Source organism: Dipodomys merriami, unplaced genomic scaffold, assembly GCF_024711535.1.
Source record: "Dipodomys merriami isolate MVZ:Mamm:240054 unplaced genomic scaffold, mDipMer1.0.p SCAF_1440, whole genome shotgun sequence".
NCBI lineage: Eukaryota > Metazoa > Chordata > Mammalia > Rodentia > Heteromyidae > Dipodomys > Dipodomys merriami.
This window is the reverse complement of record NW_027202761.1, coordinates 89,656-112,008: the sequence shown is the minus strand read 5'-3', so window position 1 is coordinate 112,008 and position 22,353 is coordinate 89,656. Positions and strand designations below refer to the sequence as shown.

Sequence of the window (22,353 nt, the reverse complement as noted above, 5' to 3'; positions counted from 1 at the left end):
GACGTCCTGGAGAGTTAACTACCAATAGTATGGAGGGGGGGGGAAATCTGGAGGTGACTGTTGACCAATGGGTGGGCTCGTCCGAATACCCCCGTGGCGCGGAAAGGTGATAACGAAGGTTGTAGCAGAGTGTGGGGCTCTACGAGGCTCGGGGTCCGAAAAGCTGATGTTTCGGAGGGCTCTGCAGCTGGGCCTGCGCCCAGGCCTCTCATTCCGGCGGCTAGGCACACGCAGAGGAGGCTCAACTCTGGGTAAAGCTGAGGGCAGTTTGGGGTAGGGTTCTGGGTCGTCCACAACCTCCAGTTGTTTGGCTTGTAGGGCTTAGAATGGGTTGGCTGCGCGGAGGGAGAAAGCGTCCCTTCGAGACTTTGTTGAACCTGGGCCAGTGTATGGATCCCAAGGAGACCCCTGCTTACTCTGGGTGTGAGTTGACCTTGTGAGACAGGAATGACTCTGGGAACTGCCCATCCAACCAACTCCCTACCATGTGGGAAGGTAATACATGTCCTAATGATAACTGCGCCTCCACAGACTGGCATGGAAAAGTAGCTGAGATAAAGAAGAAGATCCAGTCAGCCCTGCCTGGTGACACCTGGGATCCACTGTATGACACCAGCCATCTGCCTCCAGAACACGCGGATGTGGTGGTTGTTGGAGGTGGGGTGATTGGCCTGTCTGTGGCCTATTGGCTGAAGAAGCTAGAGAAGAAACGAGATGCCATCCGGGTGCTAGTGGTGGAACGAGATAGCACGGTGAGATCTGGGAGCGAGCAAAGTCATGATTGGTGCAATAAAGATATCTCATTTTGTTAAGGACTCTAGGAGCAATGGAAGTGGAGGAAAGGGAAGACCTTAGTCTTCCATTCTTTTTTTTTTGGGGGGGGGGTCCGGTCATGGGGCCTGAACTCTGGGCCTGGGCGCTGTCCCTCAGCTCTTCAGCTCAAGGCTGGCGCTCTACCACTTGAGCCACAGCGCCACTTCCGTCTTTTTCTGTTTATGTGGTGCTGAGGAATCGAACCCAGGGCCTCATGCATGCTAGGCAAGCGCTCTACCACTGAGCCACCTTCCCAGCCCCTCTTCCATTCTTTTTGAAGTTTTTGTTTTGTTTTGTGTCGGTCGTGGGGCTTGAACTCTGAGCCTGGGTGCTGTCCCTCAGCACTTCAGCTCAAGGCTAGGCCTGAACTACTTGAGGCACAGTGCCACTTCCAGCTTTTTCTGTTTATGTGGTGCTGAGGAATCCAACCTAGGGCTTCTTTTCATGCGAGGCAAGCACTCTACCACTGAGCCACCTTCCCAGCTTTTGAAATTTTTGTACTTTGGTTTTTTTATTTGCTTTTTATCAGCTAGCTGCTGGCCTTTGGTACTTTGGTCTTGTCTTTTAATTTTCTAATCTGCCCTTGGATTTATTATCATTTTGTTCCAAGGTGGCCAGCCCTTTGTAAATGACTGACACTCTTTGCCCTACTCATTTGTCAATAATAACACATTTTATTCTAGTGCTTCTGGTTGACTTGAATACAGGTTTGTTCACCCCTGTTCCTTAGATTATAAACTTGCAAACCTGACTTCAGCTAAATTTTTCATAAGTCCATTACATATGGCAGCAAGCATACTTGCCTACCTCAATTTTTCTTGTGTTTCTACAGTATTCAAAGGCCTCCACGGTGTTTTCTGTGGGCGGAATTCGTCAGCAGTTCTCCTTGCCTGAGAACATCCAGCTCTCCCTGTTTTCAGCCAACTTTCTACGGAACATCAATGTATGTCCAGTGAGATTTGCGGGGGCTGGGGGTTGTGACCCTTTCATAGCTTAGAAAGAGGAGTAGTTTGGGGCTGGGAAGGTGGTTCAGTAGTAAAGCGCTTGCCTTGCATGCCTGAGGCCCTGGGTCCGATTCCTCAGCACCACATAAGCAAAAAGAAAAAAAAGCTGGAAGTGGCGCTGTGGCTCAAGTGGTAGAGCGCTAGCCTTGAGCTGAAGAGCTGAGGGACAGCGCCCAGGCCCAGAGTTCAGGCCCCACGACTGGACCCCAGAAAGAGGAGTAGTTTATTACACAAAGGGATGAAAGAGTAGGAATGGCTCCAGTAGCTAGAATTAGAACCCTCACTTATCTCCCTAGAGTTGGTTCCTAGAAGGGCTCCTGTCTGGTCTGTAGCACTGAATTCTGGGAGCCATAGTGAGGAGTCCAGGAAAGCTCTCCAATTCTCTAAGTTAGCCTTTTTAGAGTACAGCTTTTATTTGTAAACAGGAGTACCTGGCTGTCGTAGATGCCCCTCCTGTGGACCTCCAGTTCAACCCCTCAGGTTACCTTTTGCTGGCTTCAGACAAGGATGCTGCAGTTCTGGAGAACAATGTGAAAGTGCAGAGGTGGGTATCCACCATAAGCTGGTTTCACCTTTTCAGATTCACATTTCCAAATTAGGAACAGGGAAGCCGGGGTTGATGTCACAGATGCCTCTTGTCTAGGAGCTTAGTCTATTAGGAAAGAGTCCTAAGTCAGGAGTTAGCACACAACTCAATCATTGGGACATGTCTATTTCACATGGAGGTGGTAGTAGAGAAATGAGGCACAAGGACCTAGTAGCACTGGGAATCTGTACCAGCCAGTCCTTCTGGCTCATGAAAGTGGTAGGATTAAGGCCTGGTGTCAGTGGCTCACACCTGTAATCCTAAGCTACTCAGGAGGCTGAGATCTGAGGATCATAGTTCAAAGCTAGCCCAGGCAGGTAAGTCCGTGAAACTCTCATCTCCAATAAACCACCAGAAACACAGGAAGTGGCGCTGTGGCTCAAGTGGTAGAGCACTAGCCTTGAGCTGAAGAATTCAGAGACAGCAGCCCAGGCCCAGAGTTCAAGTCCCACGACCAACCAAAAAATAAAGTGGTAGGGTTTTGTTTTGTGCCAGTACTAGGGCTTGAACTCAGGGCCTCATGTTCTCACTTGGCTTTTTTTCACTCAACCTTAGTGCTCTACTACTTGAGCTATATCTTCACTTCCAGTTTTTTGCTGGTTAATTGGAGTAGCTAGGATTATAGGTGTGAGCCACCAGCATCTGTTTTGTTTTTACAGGGCCCCCCTTTGAGTGACACTGTCCTAGAGGAGACAGTCATTCTGGAGAACAAGATTGTAATGAGCAGTGGAGTAAGGGGTAGCAAGTTTCCTATCTGTCTGTGGAAGGAGATAGGGTAAAAACTGAAAGTACTGAAGGAGACCAGGTTGTAGGTTGGGGAAGAGAGTTCAGATGCTAAAGAACCTTCACTGGAAGGTTCAGTCTTTGCACATTCACCAATGAATTAAAAACAGGAGGTTTAAGACAAAACGTGTTATCAGTGCCTGCACTTCCCCCTGAAACTAGCATTCATGCTTCTCTCCTCTGTACACAGCCTCTCTTAATACTGTATGCACATATTTCTCTCAGGCAGGAAGGGGCCAAAGTTTGTCTGATGTCTCCTGAACATCTTCGGACCAAGTTTCCCTGGATAAACACAGAGGGAGTGGCTCTGGCTTCTTATGGTAAGGTTCATCTGCAGAGAGATGGGACAGCCTTCTCCTAAAGATAGTGATGTCTCAGCATGCCATGGCCACAATAAAGGAGGACCACTTTCCTCCTGGGTACCAGGGCTGGCCTCTGGCCATACTACTTCTCATTCCTTCACCAGGATTGGATTCTAATGACCTTCCCTGGCTTCCAAGCCCTAGAAAAATGGTAATGGAGGGTCAGGGAATATACTAAGAAGAATGGGATCTTAGTCCTTCTTTGTGAATTAATTCTGTTTTCTTCATCTCAGGGATGGAGGGTGAAGGTTGGTTTGACCCCTGGTCGCTGCTCCAAGCATTTCGGCTAAAGCTCCAGTCAATGGGAGTCCTTTTCTCCCAGGGAGAGGTGACACGTGAGTCCAAGGCACCTTACCTTCTGTTTCTAGCAACCAGTGCAAGGCTTCGACCGGGTACCATCTTCTCACTCACAGCCTAAGAAGGATTGGCAAGAGAGAGGGCCAGCCTAACTACTCCACACTAGTCTGCTTTGTGACTTGTTCAGTTGTTCAGCATTACCCTGTCCTTTCTATATAGCCAAGTTCCTCCTGGTTCCCTAACCTCTGTTCACTTCAGTGCCGGTGGGGAAATACTTACCCCTTAGCCTTCTTTCCTAGACCTGTGGGATCCCCACTTCCTTCTGCAAGGCCTCAAAGGCTTTATTTTTTGTGGGGAGAATGGTGCAGGACGTTGAGTGAGATTGAACCTGGGGCTTTTTTTTCCTTTTTTTTTTCCCCCTGCAGGTTTTGTCACTTCATCTACCTCCATGGAGACCTCAAGTGGAGAAAAGGTCAACTTGAAAAGGATCTATGAAGTCCATGTAAGTCCCTCGTCTCATTGTGCTCCTCCTCTCCACAATAGAGGGACAAGAAAGGTAGTGACTGTCCTGATGTCGGTCCTCTATCCATTTTCCATATGGGCAAAGTAAGACCCAGGATACTGAGTATCTCTCCTAGTGCCTGGTACGTGGTCCAGGCCCTCCCTCCCTTCACCCTCGGGTGTCTGCAGGTGAAGATGGACAACAGCCTGGAGTACCAGCCAGTGGAATGTGCCATAGTGATCAACGCTGCTGGGGCCTGGTCTGGGCAGGTTGCTGAGTTGGCTGGTATTGGGATGGGGCCACCTGGCACCCTGCAGGGCATCAAGCTACCTGTGGAGCCAAGGAAAAGGTAGCTTCCCTCCGGGCAGCTGAGGAAGTTGGTGAGAGAGAAAGCATATAGAAATTCGAGAAGATGGAGAGTCATGGAAGGGGTCAAGCTGACCATGCTGTTCTTGTAATGTCCTCACTCCCTTGGTCATGGCAGGTATGTGTACGTATGGCACTGCCCGCAGGGACCAGGTCTAGAGACTCCCCTGGTTGCAGATGTCAGTAGAGTCTATTTCCGGCGGGAAGGATTAGGCTGCAACTACCTAGGTGGCCGGAGCCCCACTGAGGTAAGCCAGTTTTGGGGAGGGAGGGTTGCTGGGAAGGGGACAGACTGTCCACCCTGAAAGAGGCAGGCCTTTGCGGGGGTGGGGGGTTCTGTGTGGTGTTGGTGCTGTAGCTCCCCAGATTAGAATTTGTTGCGACCACCTTCCCTGCCATACACATGCAGTTAACTTTCTTTCCTCCCTGCCATACTGCAGTCCTCTCTCCCTCTTCTTCCCTCTCCCTAGTTCTCTCTCCCTCCCCCTTAGATTGGTTAAAGGGATTAGGGAGGGCTGGGGTTTTGCCCTTAAATCCCAGACAATAGAAGTTTTGCCCTCACCTCTCTCACCCAGGAGGAAGAACCAGATCCCACGAACCTGGAAGTGGACCATGATTTCTTTCAGGACAAGGTGTGGCCCCATTTGGCCAAGAGGGTGCCAGCGTTTAACAATTTGAAGGTAACTGACAGGCGATGGTTGTGCATCTTGGTGCCCTTTCCTGTGCACTGGCATGTCCTGCCACTTTGTAACTACTGAGGAACCCGTCGGACCCATTCCATCCCATGAACCCCTCAGAAGCTGACCCCTGAGGAAGAGTGAGGGCTGAGCATGTTGGCAGCACGCTGAGAACCCTCCTCTTGTTCACCCACAGGTTCAGAGTGCCTGGGCTGGCTTTTATGACTACAACACATTTGACCAGAATGGCGTGGTGGGCCCCCATCCACTCGTTGTCAACATGTACTTTGCTACGGGCTTCAGTGGGCATGGGCTTCAGCACGCCCCAGCTGTGGGACGAGCTGTGGCGGAGATGGTGCTAGAAGGCCACTTCCAGACCATCGACATGAGCCCTTTCCTCTTCAGCCGCTTTTACTTGGAAGAGAAATTCCAGGAGAGGAATATTTTCTGAATACAGAAGCTCTTCCTCAGGCTCCAGCCTAATCATCACCCGTCCTCATCTGGGCATTGTTCCAGGCCTCCTTTAACACCTTCCATCCAGGGCTGGGAAGGTGGCTCAGTGGTAGAGCGCTTGCCTTGCATGCATGAGGCCCTGGGTTCGATTCCTCAGCACCACAAAAGCAAAAAGAAAAAAAAGCCAGAAGTGGCGCTGTGGTTCAAGTGGTACAGCGCTAGCCTTGAGCTGAAGAGCTGAGGGACAGCACCCAGGCCCAGAGTTCAGGCCCCATGACCGGACCCAAAAATAAATAAATAAAATAACACCTTCCATCCAGCCCATCTGCCCCCATGTGGCAGGGCATGAGGCCCAGGCCTGGGCCAAGAGAAAGTGGCCCAGGTGATAATGTACACTAAGACAATCTCTGGTGTCCTGGACACCATGGCCTATGGCTTCTTACCTGGTGCTGGCACAGAAGGATGGCCTCTGACCTGGGCAGGATCCAGGCAACCGGAGCTATCTGAAACAGCCTCACCTGGATAGATTGACTTATCTGCTACCTGAGTCATCAATAAATGTGGTTAGCTCACTCCCTCCAATCTTCTGTTCCTTCTGTCTTCTCACAGCAGAAGTTTTTGAAGCATCCCACTAGCTTTGGCCCTAGGAATAGGTAAATAGCCCCATCCTCCACCCCAGATCTTTCTTCAATCCCAGGGAGTAGGCAACTGGTTTGCAAGCGAGGGCCCCCTGCTCCTAAGTTGCTGCAGGGGTGTTGGTTATAGAGGGAAGGATGAAGCAAGTCACCTATTTAATATTTATTCCGGCCCAGTAAGATGAGAGACACCAGCAAGCAGAGACAAGAACAGTACAGATTCACTAGAACTTTTCCTATCTAAGAACCCTGCATGCCATCAGGGATAATCCAAGTGGGGCTAGGATTAATTGATGTGGCCTCAGCAGACAACCCAGGCTGTAGATAGTGATGACATCATGGAACATGATGACATTTTTAAGGAAGGGTAGAATGGGGTGGGGGGGAGGGTGACCAGGGAAGCTCCAGCACCCCACTGACATTGAAGAAACACAGGAAGAGAATGCTGAAGAGGTCCCGGAGAAGCAGGAGAAAGTCCAGGGGAGTGTGATATGGAAACGAAAGCAGCTGGCCGTATAAAATGACAGTGCAGCTGAGTTGAGCACCAAGTAGGTCAGTGGTGACCTCTCAGAGGGCAGTTTGAGCAGCATGGGGAGGAATAGACAGTAAGCAGAAGAAAGGTGGCCCTGGGAGAACAAGCCAAGAAAGTGTCCCCTCCTCAAAATGAGAGTGGAGTGCGCAGGATGGATGGGGGCCTCACACACGGGAGGGAGAGGAGAGAGGAGATGCTGCTGGAGAGGAGGCTGGCGGGAGCCAGGCCCGGTGAAATAAGCCAAAGAGGAAGCACCACCAGAAGGCAATCCTGCAAAGACAGGAAGGAACTTGCTAGGGACATGGCAAAAGGACACCTGAAAGGTAGCTCCTCAGATGCTCAGCGCTTTCAGTGTCTTCAGCACAGACACAACCTAAGGGTCCAAAGGGAAACGCTTCATCTGGCTGCTTGCCCCTAGCTATGCCCTTTAACAAATGCTATATGTTAGCCAGGCATGATGGGACACACCTGTAATCCCTACACTTGCGAGGTAGAGGTCGGAGGATTGGGGCTGGCTTACATAGATCCTGTCCAAAAAAACCCCACTAACATTAATAACACATTAAGGAGTTATGTTGCAACAAGGCCTTGTTCAAACTCAGCCTACCGGGATATGCTGTTGAATCTGTTTTCCTTTATACAATGTGGAGAGCCAGCCCTTCATCTTTGTTCCAACACTCAGCCCTCCTAAACTTTGTCAGTCTTGTCACTTGTCAATATCTAAGTGCTCCCCTGGGAACTTGCTGCTGGACCCTGAAGATCCATCCCTGGTCTCCAGGCCTTCCCAGTCCAAGATGAGAGCTAAAGCCACATTCCTGGAGATTTAAAGCGAGGATGTGGGAAGGGCAGATTCCCTGCGGCTTGCAGAAGTCAGCCCACATGGTCCACCCCACTATCTGTGGCTCAGCTTGGAGAAGGCGTGATACTCTCGCTCTACTATAACCAGTAATGTTCATACATTTCACACCTAATAAACCACTTAGGACAGTCATGTCTGCTTACAGGTATTATTTGTTAAAACTAGTCTGCAGGTTATTTCATGACTGTCAAATTCTGGAAGTTAAGTGCAATAATGTTTGAAAACTAAAATGATGGTGTGTCTTGTTTCTACTAAGATCAACTTTTTCTCTCTTTGTTTTATTAGGGAATCATGTCAGTGTTTAAAAATGCTGTGTGGTTTAAGTGTGAAGTAATTTCTTGAAAAGAGGAAATAAAAAGGGGAAAGAGAAAACTTTTCCTGCCAGGCTGTGTGGCTCATGCCTTTACAGCTACTCAGGAGGCTGAGATCTGAGGATGGAGGTTCAAGGCCAGCCTCGGCAGGAAAGTCTGTGAGACTCATCTCCAATTAACCATCAAAAGGATGGAAGTGGGCCTGTGGCTCAAGTGGTGGAGTGCTATTTTGGGGCAAAAGCAGCTCAGGAACAGCGAGCGCTCAGGCCTTGAGTTCAAGTCCTGGGACTGACGCACACACTTGCACACAGAAAAGTGAAACAGGGTCCGTTAAATGGGGTATCAGCAGAAAGTACAGTTAGTGGAGAAAGTGACTAAAGACACATAGTGAAAGTAGTCACGTGTCTGTATGGAAATAGGACAGTGTCCCTAGACGCGCCGGTGAGGGCCTGGATCCTCAGATCTCAGCCTCCTGAGTAGCTAAGGTGACAGGTGTGAGCCACAGGCGCCTAGCTTCACAGAACCTCTGTAGCCTGGGCTTGCCAACGCCTTGCCTTCTTTCCCTCTGGCCGCCACAGCCCTGTGGAACGTTCCTGGGGAACAGCTGGTTCCTGCTTGGGACTCTGGGCCTAGAACACCAAGCCCTTTGGCCTGGGGGGCCCCCAGCCTGCAGGGGCCCCGCTCCCGCCCCAGCCTGGCCGTGCGCCCGGGGCCAGCCACCCAGGCCGCCCATCCTGCCTTCTTCGCTGCGGCGTGGCCCGCGGAAGCCGGGCTGTGGGCTGCGTGCCCGGCCCTGCGCGCGGCCCGGCGGCGTCGCCAGGCGACGGGACAGCGGGCTGGAGGGGCGGCGCCCCGCCGCTTCCGGGAGCCGGGCCGCGCGCCGCATTTCCCGGGCCGGGCCCGGCGGGGCAGCGCGTACCGGGGGGCGCCAGGTGAGCGGGGCGCGATCGCGGGGGGCGGGGGGCGCGTGCCGGGGCGGGGCGGGGGAACCCGCACCCCCGGGGCGCCCAGGACGACTTCCAGCCTCCACCCGGCCTGACCTCGGCCCCGGGGCAACTTGCTCAACTTCTGAGCTCCTCGGTGCGGTCGCCGGGCATGTCGCCCGAGGGGCTCGGCCTCAGCGGGGCTCGAACCCGACTCTGGCCTGGCGATGTCAGCCTTGCCCCGCTCCGTACAGCCGTCTCTGGTGGGCACCGCCGGTCCCGCTGCTCTTGACTTGGGTTGGTGCCTCCAGGGTCAAGGACCGATGACGGACAGAGGCGCCCGACGAGCGCCCACCGCGCCCACGGACCAGGCACGGGGCGGAGGGCCCCGACAGACCCGCGTCCGGTTCCGGACGGTGGCAGGTGAATGGGGCTCCGCTCTGCACCCGGAGCAGGGCGGTGAAGACGGGGAAGGGCTCCAGCGGAGCCCTGGGGCGTGAGGGCCAGGGGTGACTCAGAGGAAACCACATTTTGGTTTGGTTTGGGTTTGAGTGTGTGTGTGTGTGTGTGTGTGTGTGTAGGTTACACACCTATAGAAAAGGGCACAAACTGTTTTTTTGAACTCTGGGCCTGAGCGCTGTCCCTCAGCTCTTCAGCTCAAGGCGAGCGCTCTACCACTTGAGCCACAGCGCCACTTCTGGTTTTCTGAGTGGTTTATTGGAGAGAAGAGTCTCACGGTCTCTCCTGCCCGGGCTAGCTTTGAACCGCGATCCTCAGATCTCAGCCTCCTGAGTAGCTAGGATGACAGGCGTGAGCCACCAGCACCCGGCACAAATCTTACTAAGTATGTAGCCTAATTGGTAATTTTTCACCGTGATTTTTGTTTCCTGTGCAACCTGCTTCTAGAACAGAAAACAAACCATTACTAGCACCTATCAGGGAAGCCCACTGCCTACATCCAGCCTCGCCTTCCCCTCAGGTGATTACCTTCCCAGAGTCTTTTTATTTGGGGAGGAGAGACTACTTCTCTCAGGATCTTCTTGGCTCAGGACTGTCACTCTACCATTTGAGCCACCTTCACTCCCAGCTTTTTGTTGGTTAATTGGAGATGAGTTTCCCAGTTTTGTCTGCCCAGACTGCCTCCAAACCTGATCCTCAAACCTCAGCCTCTTGAGTAGCTAGGATTATAGGCCTGAGTCACTGGCTCTCAGCTCCTCTCCAGCCCTCTGCTTCTATAAAATAGCTTTGCCTGCTTTTAGATTTCTAGTCCTTAAGTCGTGTTATATAGTCTTGTGTATTTGGTATTGTACAACCAATGTATTTGGTGATACTCACCCATGTTGTGTTAGCAATAATACTTTATTTTATTTCTCCTGCATGATTATACCACAGGCTAGTTATCCATCCTACTGGACTTGTGTTGCTGGATATGTTTTTTCCCAGTTTGTGGGTGCATGTGTACACGTGTACTCAAGTACTGGGGTTTGAACTCAGGACATTATGCAATGATGTCTCTCCTGTCTTTCAAGAAGGAGCTGGTGCATACAAATGCACCTATGCATGCACACATAATACTCATACACATGGTATATATGTATCTCCTGTATAGTGTGTGCAGGTATGAAGACAAACACACATGCATCATAAATAGTAACATAACTATATGAGTGACACTCCATCATCTTTGCCATATTCTGTGGGTTAGAAATGAGTGGGTCTACCCCACACTCACAAGTGTGAACCTGGATGTCACTCTAGGGCTGGTCTCCTGAAGTCTACAAACCACTCTTTGACAAAACTGTGCTATGGTTAGCTTGTGAACATCTTTGGGGAACTACATTACCTGTCTACCACAAATAGTGATGTCAGATGAAGAGAAATCTAAGATAAAATTAAATGTTAAGAGACATATCTTCAATCATAAGTCTATAAAAAATTAAAAAAATAAAAATCATAAGTCTTGGGCTGGGAAGGTGGCTCAGTGGTAGAGCGCTTGCCTTGCATGTATGAGGCCCTGGGTTTGATTCCTCAGCACCACATAAGCAAAAAAAAAGCCAGAAGTGGCGCTGTGGCTCAAGTGGTAGAACACTAGCCTTGAGCTGAAGAGCTGAGGGACAGCGCCCAGGCCCAGAGTTCAGGCCCCACGACCAGACCCCCCCCCCAAAAAAATCATAAGTCTTCACAGGTCTCAAGACATTCCCTAGATATTAAAAACTGGAGATCAGTTAGACACTGGATAGTATTTAACACATTTTGGATTTTTTTTGTCAGTCGTGGGATTTGAATTCAGGGCCTGAGTATTGGCCTTGAGCTCTTTTACTCAAGGCTAGCACTATTCCACTTTGAGACATAGCTCCACTTCTGGCTTTTCAGTGGAGATAAAGAGCCTTACCAGGACTTGTCTGCCTGGGCTGGTTTTGAAATGTGGTCCACAGATCTCAGCTTCTTTAGTAGCTAGGATTATAGTTGTGAGCTATGAGCACACAGCTCGTAGGATTTTATACAGTGAAACCACATCAGATTTTCCTCTCTTAAGTTCCTACATATAATATTGGAAACATCCAAAAAGACACCAAAAGTACTGTGAAGAAGTTCCTTACTAATTTTCTATCAGGTCTCTGCTGTTCTCTATTAAATGGGTATCTGAGGTATATATTGTTCTGCTTTATGAATTGGTTTTTTTCTTCTTCTATTACTATTGGTAGAACCCAAGCTAGGCACATGTTCTACCATTTCAGTCACTATTCTAGGCCTTTCTTTTTATTTTGTTTTTCAGATTGGGTCTCATTGTAAGTTTTCCTGGACTGGTCTTCAACTTAAGATCCTCCTTCCTCCACCTCCCAAGTATCAAGTATTATAAGTGTGCACGATTGTGCCTGGATGCTTTGTTTTTCAAAAACAAAAGAAATGTGACCATATATACATATACACATATATATACACATATGTATGTGTATATATATATATGCTATGTGGCCTCATATATATACATATATACATATGAGGCCACATAACAAATCAGAGACTCGTTAAGTCTTACCTTCTTGACAACTGTATCCTGCCATATGATAACCATTACTAAGTCTTGGAAAGATGAAAGCATGTGTGACTGTGTCATGGTTCCACAGCTCTGGCTGCATGCACAAAGTCTGGCAAGGAACAAGGAAGGCACTTGAGATTTGAGACTCCAGGAAGAAAGTCATGTGTGCAGTTACTGGAACTTATCTATAATCTTGCTCAATTATTCTGTCAAAGATGATGTTGTTTCCCAAGCTTAACATTTTCATAATAGTTACAAGGGCTTATACACCTCATGGATAGAGATGGGAAAAGGGACTGGGAGAGAATGAGGGAACAGAGGACACTGTACAAAAGGAAATGTACTCGGTACCTGACTCATGTGATTGTAATCTCTCCGTTCATCACCTCTATAACAATAAGGTAAAATAATTTTTTTAAAAACAGTTACAAGGACTTGTACTAGTCATGTTCCAGTGGCATATGTTGCTAGATAACTGGATTTCTTCTCCATCTTCGTCTTCTCTTTTGGCAGTGTTGGGACTGAACCTAGGGCTTCGCATATGCTAAGCAAGCGCTCTTCCAGTATACCCCTCACTATAGATTTTTTGCCTTTTTCCTTTCTTTTTTGATACTGGGGATCGATCCCAGGATGTTACACTTGCTAGGCAAGCGCTTTGCCACTGAGCAACATCCCAGCCCTAGGGTTAGCGGTATGAGCCACCGGCATCCAGCTATACATTTCTTGAACAATGAAAAGGGTAATCACCCCAAATCAGGATGTATTGTCAAAAGGCAAAGACATTTTGTGAAACTTTTAAATCTATATATGTTACAGTTTAAAAATTAAAACAAAATTTAAAAATATAATGTAAAAACCAACTGACCTAATGTATGTTGCTGTGGAGGAAAAGGCATCTGTACTTATTTATTTAATTTTTGGTGGTCATGGGGCTTGAACTTGGGGCCTGGACCCTATCCCTGAGTTCTTTTGCTCAGGGCTATCAGTCTACCATTTTGAGCTACACCTCCACTTCCAGTTTTCTGGTGGTTAATTGGAGGTAAGAGTCTCATGGGCTTTCCTGCCAGGGGTTGGCTTTCAACTGTGATACTCAGGTCTCAGCCTCCTGAGTAGCCAAGACTCAATCCAAACTAGTTGACCATGAAATAAGTCATCCAGTGCCCTGCCCTGCTCGTGTGTGTGTGTGTGTGTGTGTGTGTGTGTGTGTGTGTGTGTGTGTGTGTGTGTGTGTGTGTGTGTGTGTGTGTGTGTGTGTGTGTGTGTGTGTGTGTGTGTGTGTGTGTGTGTGTGTTGGTCATGGGCTTGAACTCCTGCCCTGGCTGGCTTTGAACCACAATCCTCAGATCTAAGTGGTCTTTTTTTTTGGGGGGGGGGGGGTCCGGTAGTGGGGCCTGAACTCTGGGCCTGGGCGCTGTCCCTCAGCTCTTCAGCTCAAGGCTAGCACTCTACCACTTGAGCCACAGCGTCACTTCCGGCTTTTTTCTTTTTGCTTATGTGGTGCTGTGGAATCGAATCCAGGATCTTATGCATGCAAGGCAAGCGCTCTACCACTGAGCCACCTTCCCAGCCCCTCAGTGGTCTTTTAGTATCAGTAAACAAGGTATTAATAGCCAACCTAGACTGACATTCTTTAAGTTTGGAAACCTCTTATTACAATGTTCTAGTAATCAGATTGGTTTCTTTTCTTTTGGCCTCTGACGATCTGACAGTCAGAAAGCAGCCCTCTGCAGGTGGCTCCACTACCACTACCACAGAGAGCCAAGTTCTTCCACTGGAGAGGTATCTCTAGAATGCAGTACGCCCGCTGCACCAGGGCAGGCTCTGCATCACGCCATCTTCCTCCAGAAACAGAGGCTGAAGACCTGCTAGCATCCGGGACATCCCCGTCCTTCTGGTGGGAAGAAACCCCAGCAAATTATCCATCCAAGGTAAATTCTTCATCCTCTGTTTTTGTATTAATTTAGAAGCAATGTGAGCATCTCACCCTCCTCCACAACAAAAACAAAAGCTTCTGGAATCTCAGATAGCAGTGATCAATGTGGGAACAAACAATGAATGTCACAGTATTGAATATTATCTACAAACATATCCCTTCCATGTGGATATGTATGTTATTTGTTGTTTTTTTTTCCTTGTGTGAGACAGTCTCATTCTGTTGCGCAGGCTGGTCTTGAATTCATAGTGTTAAGCAGTTATCCTGTTTCAGATTCCCAAGTAGGTGAGACTGTAGCACCTATCACCATGACTACATAGGTTATTTATCTCTCTATCAATTTTTAATGTATTTTTGTGCCTGTCCTGGGTCTTGAACTCAGGACCTGGGTGCTGTCCCTGAGCTCTTTTGCACATGCCCAGTGCTCTACCATACCACTTGGGCCGCAACACCACTTTTAGTTTTTGTGGTGGTTCATTGGAGATGAGTCTCATGGGGATTTTTCTGCCTGGGCTGGCTTTGAACCACTAATGTTCATATCTCAGCCTCCTGGGTAGCTAAGGTTACAGGTGTGAGTCACCAGTACCTGGCTAGATAGGCTAAAGACATATTATTCTACAACATTTTCTGAAAACATTACATAAACTACCTTGTATTATTTTTGCAATAATCCTGAGAAGCAGTTTCTAAGATTACAGTATCTCTGTTTCCCAAATGGAGACACTGGGGCATAGCAAGATTGCAGAAGGCCACAGGTAACAAGAAGTGAGAATCCTGGCACTTTGCCTGCAGTCAGCAGCCCTCACCATATCACTCCATGAAAGTCTTCCTGACAGTCCAGTGCTAGATGGGTGGATCAATGGGGTCATTAAGGGGAAGACAGACTTGGTAAAAACAAAACAAAACCGAATAGTCTTACAAGGTTTCCTGCTTGTACTACTTCTTATCACCCATCTATCTGGATACAGAATGATCTCTCCAAGTACTAATTGTCTTTCTCCCATATCAGCATTTACCAGGAAGCCCCTCTGAAGAGCTGCCTATCAGCCCAGTCTCCCCAAATTTGGAATGTGTTTTGGGCCAGGTAGAGATGAGAACACTCACTCTGTTAGTCATGCTGAGCTCATACTATGTCACTCTGAGCCCTCTGCACCGATCTGGGCTTATCCTGAATCAGCTCCAATCACAGTGCCTTTTCCTGCTTTAGACCAGTCTTAGCCCTTAGACTAGGTTTCAATTAGAAACCGAATCTGTTAGGTACCAGGAGAAAAGCAGAACTTGTGGAAGCCCACGCCCTGTGTCTAACAGTAGGGTAGGTACGGTTTTTGTGACTCTCTCTCCCTCCTGCCTTGTAGGATGGCTGCTCTACGAGGTCACCACTGGGTCTCCCCGCTTCTGTTGCTTTCCTAATCCTGGTCTCACAGGATTCATTTGCAAGCCAGCATTATGGCCTCCTTCTCAGCTCCTCACTCCCATTCTAAGAAACCTCTGGGCAAGATGGCTGGTGAGTGGACACTGTCTCAATTAATTCTGCTTTTTTTTTTTTTCTTGCGTCTAAGGAGTGTTATCCTCAGTCCCTATGTTGGTGAGGTGAAGGCCTGTCTGGTAAACACAGGGGGAAAATACAGCAAGGCTGATTAATAGAGTGAAGCTCCGTGCTGGACTTCAGGTCTTGGATGCTTTGTGGAGAATGAAGAGGAAAGCATGTGTTGGTGGATTCTTTTTCTCTTTTTGTGCCACAACTGGGGCTTGAATTCTGGGCTTGGGTGCCGTCCCTGAGCTGTTCAGCTCAAGACAAGTGCTCTACCACTTGAGCCACAGCACTACTTCCAGTTTTATGGCAGTTAATTGGAGATAAAGAAGTCTCCTGGACTTTCCTGCCCCAGCTGGCTTTGAACTGCGATCCTCAGATCTGTGCTTCCTGAGTAGCTAGGATTACAGGCATGAGGGCCTGGCGCCTGCTTGTTATCTAAATCTTTATTCCAGAACCATTTACAGGAAGGAGCCAAGAAGAGAGAGAAACTAATCATTCCCCAGGACACCAAACTGCCTATCCAGATTCACAGCTGAGGCTTAATATCGTTATAGAGAATTATACCAGATACTGCATTACCTAAATGAACCTTCAACAACTGAAAAGAACCCATTTAACAAATGAGGAAATGACTAGCTTGCTTGAGGCCCCAGAGACAGCACTTAGTAGATTCACCATCAAATCTGGGAGCCAGAACCTGATGTGGTTATACACACCTATAACTCCAGCTACTTAGGAAGTGAAGGTAGAGGATTATGATCTGAGGCCAGCCTGAGCAAAAGTACAAGATGCTCTCTGAAAAACTAAAAAGCAAAAAGACTGGGACACGACTCAAGTGGAAGAGCACGTAGCTAGAAAGTGCAAGGCTCTGAGTTCAATTTCCAGTACCCCCATCCCAACCCCACTCCACATACGCACACAGTCTGAGTGCCTGGCCCCAACATGTAGGTTCTGATTCAGTAAGTTCTTTGTTCTTCTAGCAAAAACCTAGGATTTTTCAGGGCCTTTCCCTTAAACAATGAGTAGCCTCCCTTAATCTAACTTCCCCTTCTGTTAGTGTTGGAAGGGGCTTTAGGCCTGCTTGACCCTTACCCCTGCACATAGCTGTTTACAGAATCATAGATGGTTGACTAGTCAGCATTAGTGGTGTCGCAATCCACAGTGTGCTACTTAATTCACCATGACCAGGAGCAACACAATAACGGAGACCTGGACCATGCAACTGAGGTTTGGGGTACCAGGGGACCTGTAGCCTTCTGCTGGCAACAGATCCCAAGGTTCCATTAACCAAGGTTTTCATTGGTCTTGTGCAAGGAAATACAAACTTCAACCTGTGACAATATTAGAAAGTAGGTAACCTTCTGATTTGGGGAAGGAGAGCTAAAAGGTAAACAGCCTACCAATTGCAGGATCCCACACAGTTTAGGGTGGAATCTGAGTTCTTGTTAAGCCAGGATTGATTGACCTTTCCAGGAAAACTCTCAGCATTCTGAGAGTGTATTGGGAGAAGGCATTCCAAACTCCCAATCCTTTCAGGGTCTCATAGCTTGGATTCTCGGGCTCTCACAAGTAGAACATTCTGTTTAAGGTGGGATGGGACTACCAGCTTTCAAAGAACATGAAGGGGCTGGGAAGGTGGCTTAGTGGTAGCATGCTTGCCTAGCATGCAGGAAGTCTTGGGTTCGATTCCTCAGTACCACATAAACAGAAAAATCCAGAAGTGGCGCTGTGGTTCAAGGGGTAGAGCAAAAAGCAGCTCAGGGAGTGTCCAGGACTGGCAAGCACACGCACGCAAGCACACGCACGCACCCACACACCAAAGAACATGAAGCTGGGTGAGACTGTCCTTTGTCTGTTTTTTGTTGCAGAGATGAGTATCAAATCCAGTTCTTGTGCATGCTAGGGCTACATCCTGAGCACTATTTGTTGTTGTTTTCTTTTTTTTTTCAGTCGTGGGGCTTGAACTCTGGGCCTGGGCGCTGTCCCTCAGTTCTTCCCTTCAAGACAAGCGCTCTACCACAGCGCCACTTCTGGTCTTCTGGTGGTTAATTGGAGCTAAGAGTCTCACAGACTTTCCTGCCCGGGCTGGCTTTGAACTGCGATCCTCAGATCTCAGCCTCCTGAATAGCTAGGATTACAGGCGTGAGCCACGGATGCCCAGCTCATTGCTGTTTTCTTGAGAAGGGGTTTCATGAGCTCCCAGGCTCACTGCCTAGGCCTTGTGAGTAGTTGGGACTAGAGGTCACATGCCACTTCACCATCTCTCTAGTAGAGCAGGCTGCTAAAACACTGCCACAGAGGAAACTCTTAGCCAAGACCTGAAAGGTGAACAAAAAATTGCTGGATGCTGGTGGCTCATGTCTGTAATCTCACCAAGTCAGGAGGCTGAGATCTGATGATGCAAGTTAGAAGCCAGCCTGGGCAGGAAATGTCTGTGAGACTCTTATCTCCAACTAACCACCAAAAAGCTGGAAGTGGCCGGGTGTCGGTGGCTCATGCCTGTAATCCTACTTACTCAGGAGGCTGAGATCTGAGGATAGCAGTTCAAAGCCAGCCCAGGCAGGAAAGGCTGTGAGACTCTTATCTCCAATAAACTACCAGAAAACTGGAAGTGGCACTGTGCCTGAAGTGGTAGAGCGCTCACCTTGAGCTGAACTGCTGAGGGACAGCACCCAGGCCCAGAGTTCAAGCCCCACAACCAACAAAAAAAAAGCTGGAAGTGGAGTTTTGGCTCAAGTTATCACTTGAATGCTAACCTTGAATACAAAAGCTCTGAGAAAGCTCCCAAGCCAGGAGTTCAGTCCTCAGGACTGGCACAAATGAAACAGCAGAGCAGGTCTCTGGGAGTAAAGTGTTTCATAGTTCAGGGAGCTGGCTGGAGTTCTGCCTGTCCTCCCTTGTGCCGTCAGTGGGGAGGCTGAGATTAGAAGGCACAGACCTGAGCAGTGTGTTTCTCCTCCTCAGACTGGTTCAGGCAAGCACTGGTAAAGAAGCCCAAGGAGAGGCCTGTTTCCTCCAAAAGCCACCCCAGTGACAACTCAGAGCTGGCCTCAGAGGACATCCTCCCATCTTCAAGCCCTGGTCCAGATGTGTCTGCAGTCTCATCACCAACACCTGTGGACACCAGCAGCAGTGGCCGCTGGAGCAAAGACTACGATGTATGCGTGTGCCACAGTGAGGAGGACCTGGCGGTGGCCCAGGAGCTGGTCTCCTACCTGGAAGGCAGCACTGCCAGCCTGCGCTGCTTCCTGCAGCTTCGAGATGCAACTCCAGGTGGCGCCATCGTGTCTGAGCTGTGCCAGGCTCTGAGCAATAGTCACTGCCAGGTGCTGCTTATTACCGCAGGCTTCCTTCACGACCCGTGGTGCAAGTACCAGATGCTGCAGGCCCTGACTGAAGCCCCTGGGGCTGAGGGCCGCACCATCCCCTTGCTGTCAGGCCTGACCAGAGCTGCCTATCCACCTGAACTGCGATTCATGTACTGTGTGGATGGCAGAGGCCCGGATGGTGGTTTTGGCCAAGTCAAGGATGCTGTCATGCGCTGTAAGCCCTGGGAGGGGAAGGGGAAGGAGAGTCAGCCAGTGTCTGATCCTTTCTTTAGTGGAGTTATAGCATTACTGGTTCAAAGTGCAGGCTCTGGGACTTGCTTGGCTTTTTCTTTTTTTTTTTTAACCTACTAGCATATGAAAAATTGCTTTGATGAGTTACTTAACTCCCCTGGATCTCTGCTTTCTCAGTGTTTCTCAAGCTTCCGTTATTGTAAAATGACAAATGTGTGCATGCGTGGCAGCATGCACACGCATGCGCACACACACGTGCGCGCGCGCACACACACACACACACGCACGCACACACACACACGCGCACACACACACACACACACACACACACACACACACACACACCAAGTCGTCAGTACATATTAGAGTAACAGTGGTGATAATAGGTTTTCATAGATTAGGTTGGAGATGTCTACCCAGAGCTAGACAGATGCCAAGAGGGAACATCAAAAAGAATCACACACAATAAGCCTATCTGGAGGAGAAGCATTATATTATAGTGTGTTGAACTAAAAAGGGAGGTGAGGAACCAGTGCTGGAGGCTCAAACCTGTAATCCTAGGAGGCTGAGATCTGAGGATCGCAGTTCAAAGCCAGCCCAGGCAGGAAAGTCTGTGAGACTCTTATCTCCAATTGACCACCAAAAAAAATAAGTGGCTCAAGTGGTACAGCACTAGCCTTGAGGTGAAGAGCTGAGGGACAGTGCCCAGGCCCAGAGTTCAAGCCCCACGACCAGACCCCCCCCCCCCAAAAAAAAGGCGAGCACTTACTGGGGAGAAAGCATTGCTGGGTTTGAGGACATGCCCTGTCACTCTGTTTGGTCTCTTTCAGATCTGCAGACACTCAGTTGACTGTCATGTCATCATGGAATGCAGAAAGCTGGAGTCATGTTGGAAACAGCCCATATTGGGCCTCAGGTTCCAGCAGGTCTGGTAGGAGACATGTCAGCAGCCAGAGTCCACTGACAGCCCAATCAGGGCTTTCCATTACTATGGCCTCCCTAGGGAAGCCACAAAAACTGAGGGTTTTCCCCCAAAGAAGGCCGAGAAGAAGCTGGGTTCTCCCCCAAGAAGTTTATGAAGTGCTGGGGACTCCCCCAGAAGGCCAAGAGGAAGCCAGATGTTGGGGTTGGCTGGAGAATATGCTGATACCAGGAGGGTCAACATTATCTTGTCTGTTGCTGAATTGGACAGAAAGCTGGCACACACAAACCTGCCTTCTTCCCCATCAATGTTGACAGACATCTTTCCAGAGGAATAAGCTTAACTGATGAGCTGAAGCCGAGGCTGCAGGCCTCAGCATGGATCTTCTTACCAGTTGCCCTCAACGCAGATGTCAGGAGAAAGCTACAAGAACACCTGTAATCCTAGCTACTCAGGAGGCTGAGATCTGAGGATCAAAGCCACCCCAGGCAGGAAAATTCTGTGAGCCTCTTATCTCCAATAAGCCAATCAGAAAACTAGAAGTGGTGCTGTGGTTCAAGTGATAGAGCACTAGCCTTGAGCTGAAGAGCTGAGGGACAGCGCCCAGGCCCAAAGTTCAAGCCCCATGACCGACAAAAAAAAAAAAAAAAAAATCCTTCACACACACTGTTGCTGCTTACCTTCTCAGACACATCAGCTCACTTCAGAAAGCTGGATGCAAGATGACTGTTCTTCTAAGCTATGGGATGGAGCACCGTGGATGGCTGGGTGCAGCAGCACGTGCCATATGCCTGTCACACCAGCGATGCAGAGAAGCATGAAGACAACTGCAGCCCAGGCCAGGCTGGGCATAAACCAAGACACTCATCTTGAAACAACCAATTCAAAAAGGAGCTGGTAGGGCTGGGAATGTGGCTTAGTGCTAGAGTGCTTGCCTAGCATGCATGAAGCCCTGGGTTCTATTCCCCAGTACCACATAAACAGAAGAAGCTGGAAGTGTGCTATGGCTCTAGTGGTAGAGCAAAGGGAAGCTCAGGGACAGGGCCTAGGCCCTGAGTTCAAGCCCCAGGACTGGCAAAAAAAAAAAAAAAGGAGCTGGTGGATTGGCTCTAGTGGTAGATTGGCTCTAGTGGTAGATGCCTGCCTTGCAAGTGTGAGACATGAGATCAAGCCCGAGTACCTCCACCACCAAGAGAAAAAAGAACAGAAACTATGTTGAACTGAATGGATGTCATGGTTTCGGTGCCTCTTCAATAAGCTTCCCTTTATCAGATCCCTTGTTATTGAAACTTTTTAATTATGAATTATTTTATTATGTATCAAAAAGACTATGAAATGAAGTAGCCACCACCCAACATGAGAAGTGAAATCTTATCATTCCTGAGGTACTTTCTTTGTACTCTTTTTTTTTTTTGGGGGGGGGGGTCCAGTCGTGGGGCCTGAACTCTGGGCCTGGGTGCTGTTCCTCAGCTCTTCAGTTCAAGGCAAGCACACTACCACTTGAGCCACAGCACCATTTCCGGCTTTTTTTTTCTGCTTATGTGGTGCTGAGGAATCGAACCCAGGACCTCATGCATGCAAGGCAAGCGCTCTACCACTGAGCCACCTTCTCAGCCCTATCTTTGTACTCTTAATCCCAGGCCTTCAATTCCTCCACCAGAAATAATGACTATTCTGAATTTTGACTTCTCATTCTTAGCCTTGTGCTTTAAAGTTACTGCATTTGTATGCATCTAGCTCAACATGTTATTTAATTTTACATGACCTTGTTTGTACAAATGGCATGTTTATATTCTTTTCCTTTCTTCTTTCCTTTTCCTCTCTTCCCTTTCTTTTCTTCTTTCCTTCTTTCAGGGTCTGAGCACTAACTGTGAGCTTTTTGCTCATGGCTAGCACTCTATCACTTGGGCCACAGCTCCACTTCTGGATCTTTTGTGTGTGTGTGTGTGGTTAATTGGAGATAAGACTCTCATGGACTTTCCTGCCTGGGCTGGCTTTGAACCATGAACTTCAGATCTCAGCTTCCTGAGTAGCTAAGATTACAGGTATAAGCCACTGGTGCACATCTCATACACTACTTTTAAAACAAAAACAACAAAAATGGTTTTGTTGAGATATAATTCATACACTGCAAAGTCACACACTATTTCCAATAGCCTTGACAGCTTATAGTCAGCTCTTCCTTTTCTTATTTTCCTAAAACATCTTGACTTTCTTAGTCCTTACTTTTACTTTACTCAGCTTGTCATGTTTCAGGGTGG

The 22,353-nt window shown here is 48.7% G+C and overlaps 2 protein-coding genes across 4 annotated transcripts; both read left to right on the top strand.

Moving 5' to 3' along the window:
• The first annotated feature begins 45 nt into the window (after positions 1–45).
• Positions 46–6,425, top strand: LOC138826588 (FAD-dependent oxidoreductase domain-containing protein 1-like). The gene is made up of 11 exons (XM_070021827.1): positions 46–251; positions 532–752; positions 1,646–1,756; positions 2,243–2,361; positions 3,412–3,506; positions 3,782–3,883; positions 4,271–4,347; positions 4,536–4,696; positions 4,832–4,961; positions 5,289–5,393; positions 5,587–6,425. Exons 1-11 carry the CDS (start codon positions 68–70, stop codon positions 5,839–5,841), a joined length of 1,560 nt encoding a protein of 519 aa, XP_069877928.1. The 5' UTR covers positions 46–67; the 3' UTR covers positions 5,842–6,425.
• Positions 6,426–9,041: 2,616 nt separating this feature from the next.
• Positions 9,042–22,353, top strand: LOC138826587 (toll/interleukin-1 receptor domain-containing adapter protein-like). Of its 3 annotated transcripts, XM_070021826.1 has the most exons (5): positions 9,042–9,112; positions 13,853–14,071; positions 15,432–15,580; positions 18,575–19,153; positions 20,001–22,353. In XM_070021826.1, the coding sequence occupies exons 3-5, from the start codon at positions 15,523–15,525 to the stop codon at positions 20,018–20,020; spliced, it is 657 nt and encodes a 218-aa protein (XP_069877927.1). In that variant the 5' UTR covers positions 9,042–9,112; positions 13,853–14,071; positions 15,432–15,522; the 3' UTR covers positions 20,021–22,353. The 3 variants fall into 3 exon arrangements, with proteins under 3 accessions (XP_069877927.1, XP_069877924.1, XP_069877926.1); XM_070021823.1 differs by lacking the exon at positions 20,001–22,353 and having other exon boundaries at positions 18,575–19,836; XM_070021825.1 differs by lacking the exons at positions 9,042–9,112; positions 20,001–22,353 and adding an exon at positions 12,279–12,544 and having other exon boundaries at positions 18,575–19,836.

Bases quoted from the DNA above. Each gene is read 5' to 3' on its own strand.
- LOC138826588 (XM_070021827.1), top strand. From the start codon at position 68: ATGGGTGGGCTCGTCCGAATACCCCCGTGGCGCGGAAAGGTGATAACG. The intron at 3,507-3,781 runs GTAAGGTTCATC...TCTTCATCTCAG, and splicing joins AGTGGCTCTGGCTTCTTATG to GGATGGAGGGTGAAGGTTGG. The intron at 5,394-5,586 runs GTAACTGACAGG...GTTCACCCACAG, and splicing joins CAGCGTTTAACAATTTGAAG to GTTCAGAGTGCCTGGGCTGG.
- LOC138826587 (XM_070021823.1), top strand. From the start codon at position 15,523: ATGGCCTCCTTCTCAGCTCCTCACTCCCATTCTAAGAAACCTCTGGGC. The intron at 15,581-18,574 runs GTGAGTGGACAC...TCTCCTCCTCAG, and splicing joins ACCTCTGGGCAAGATGGCTG to ACTGGTTCAGGCAAGCACTG.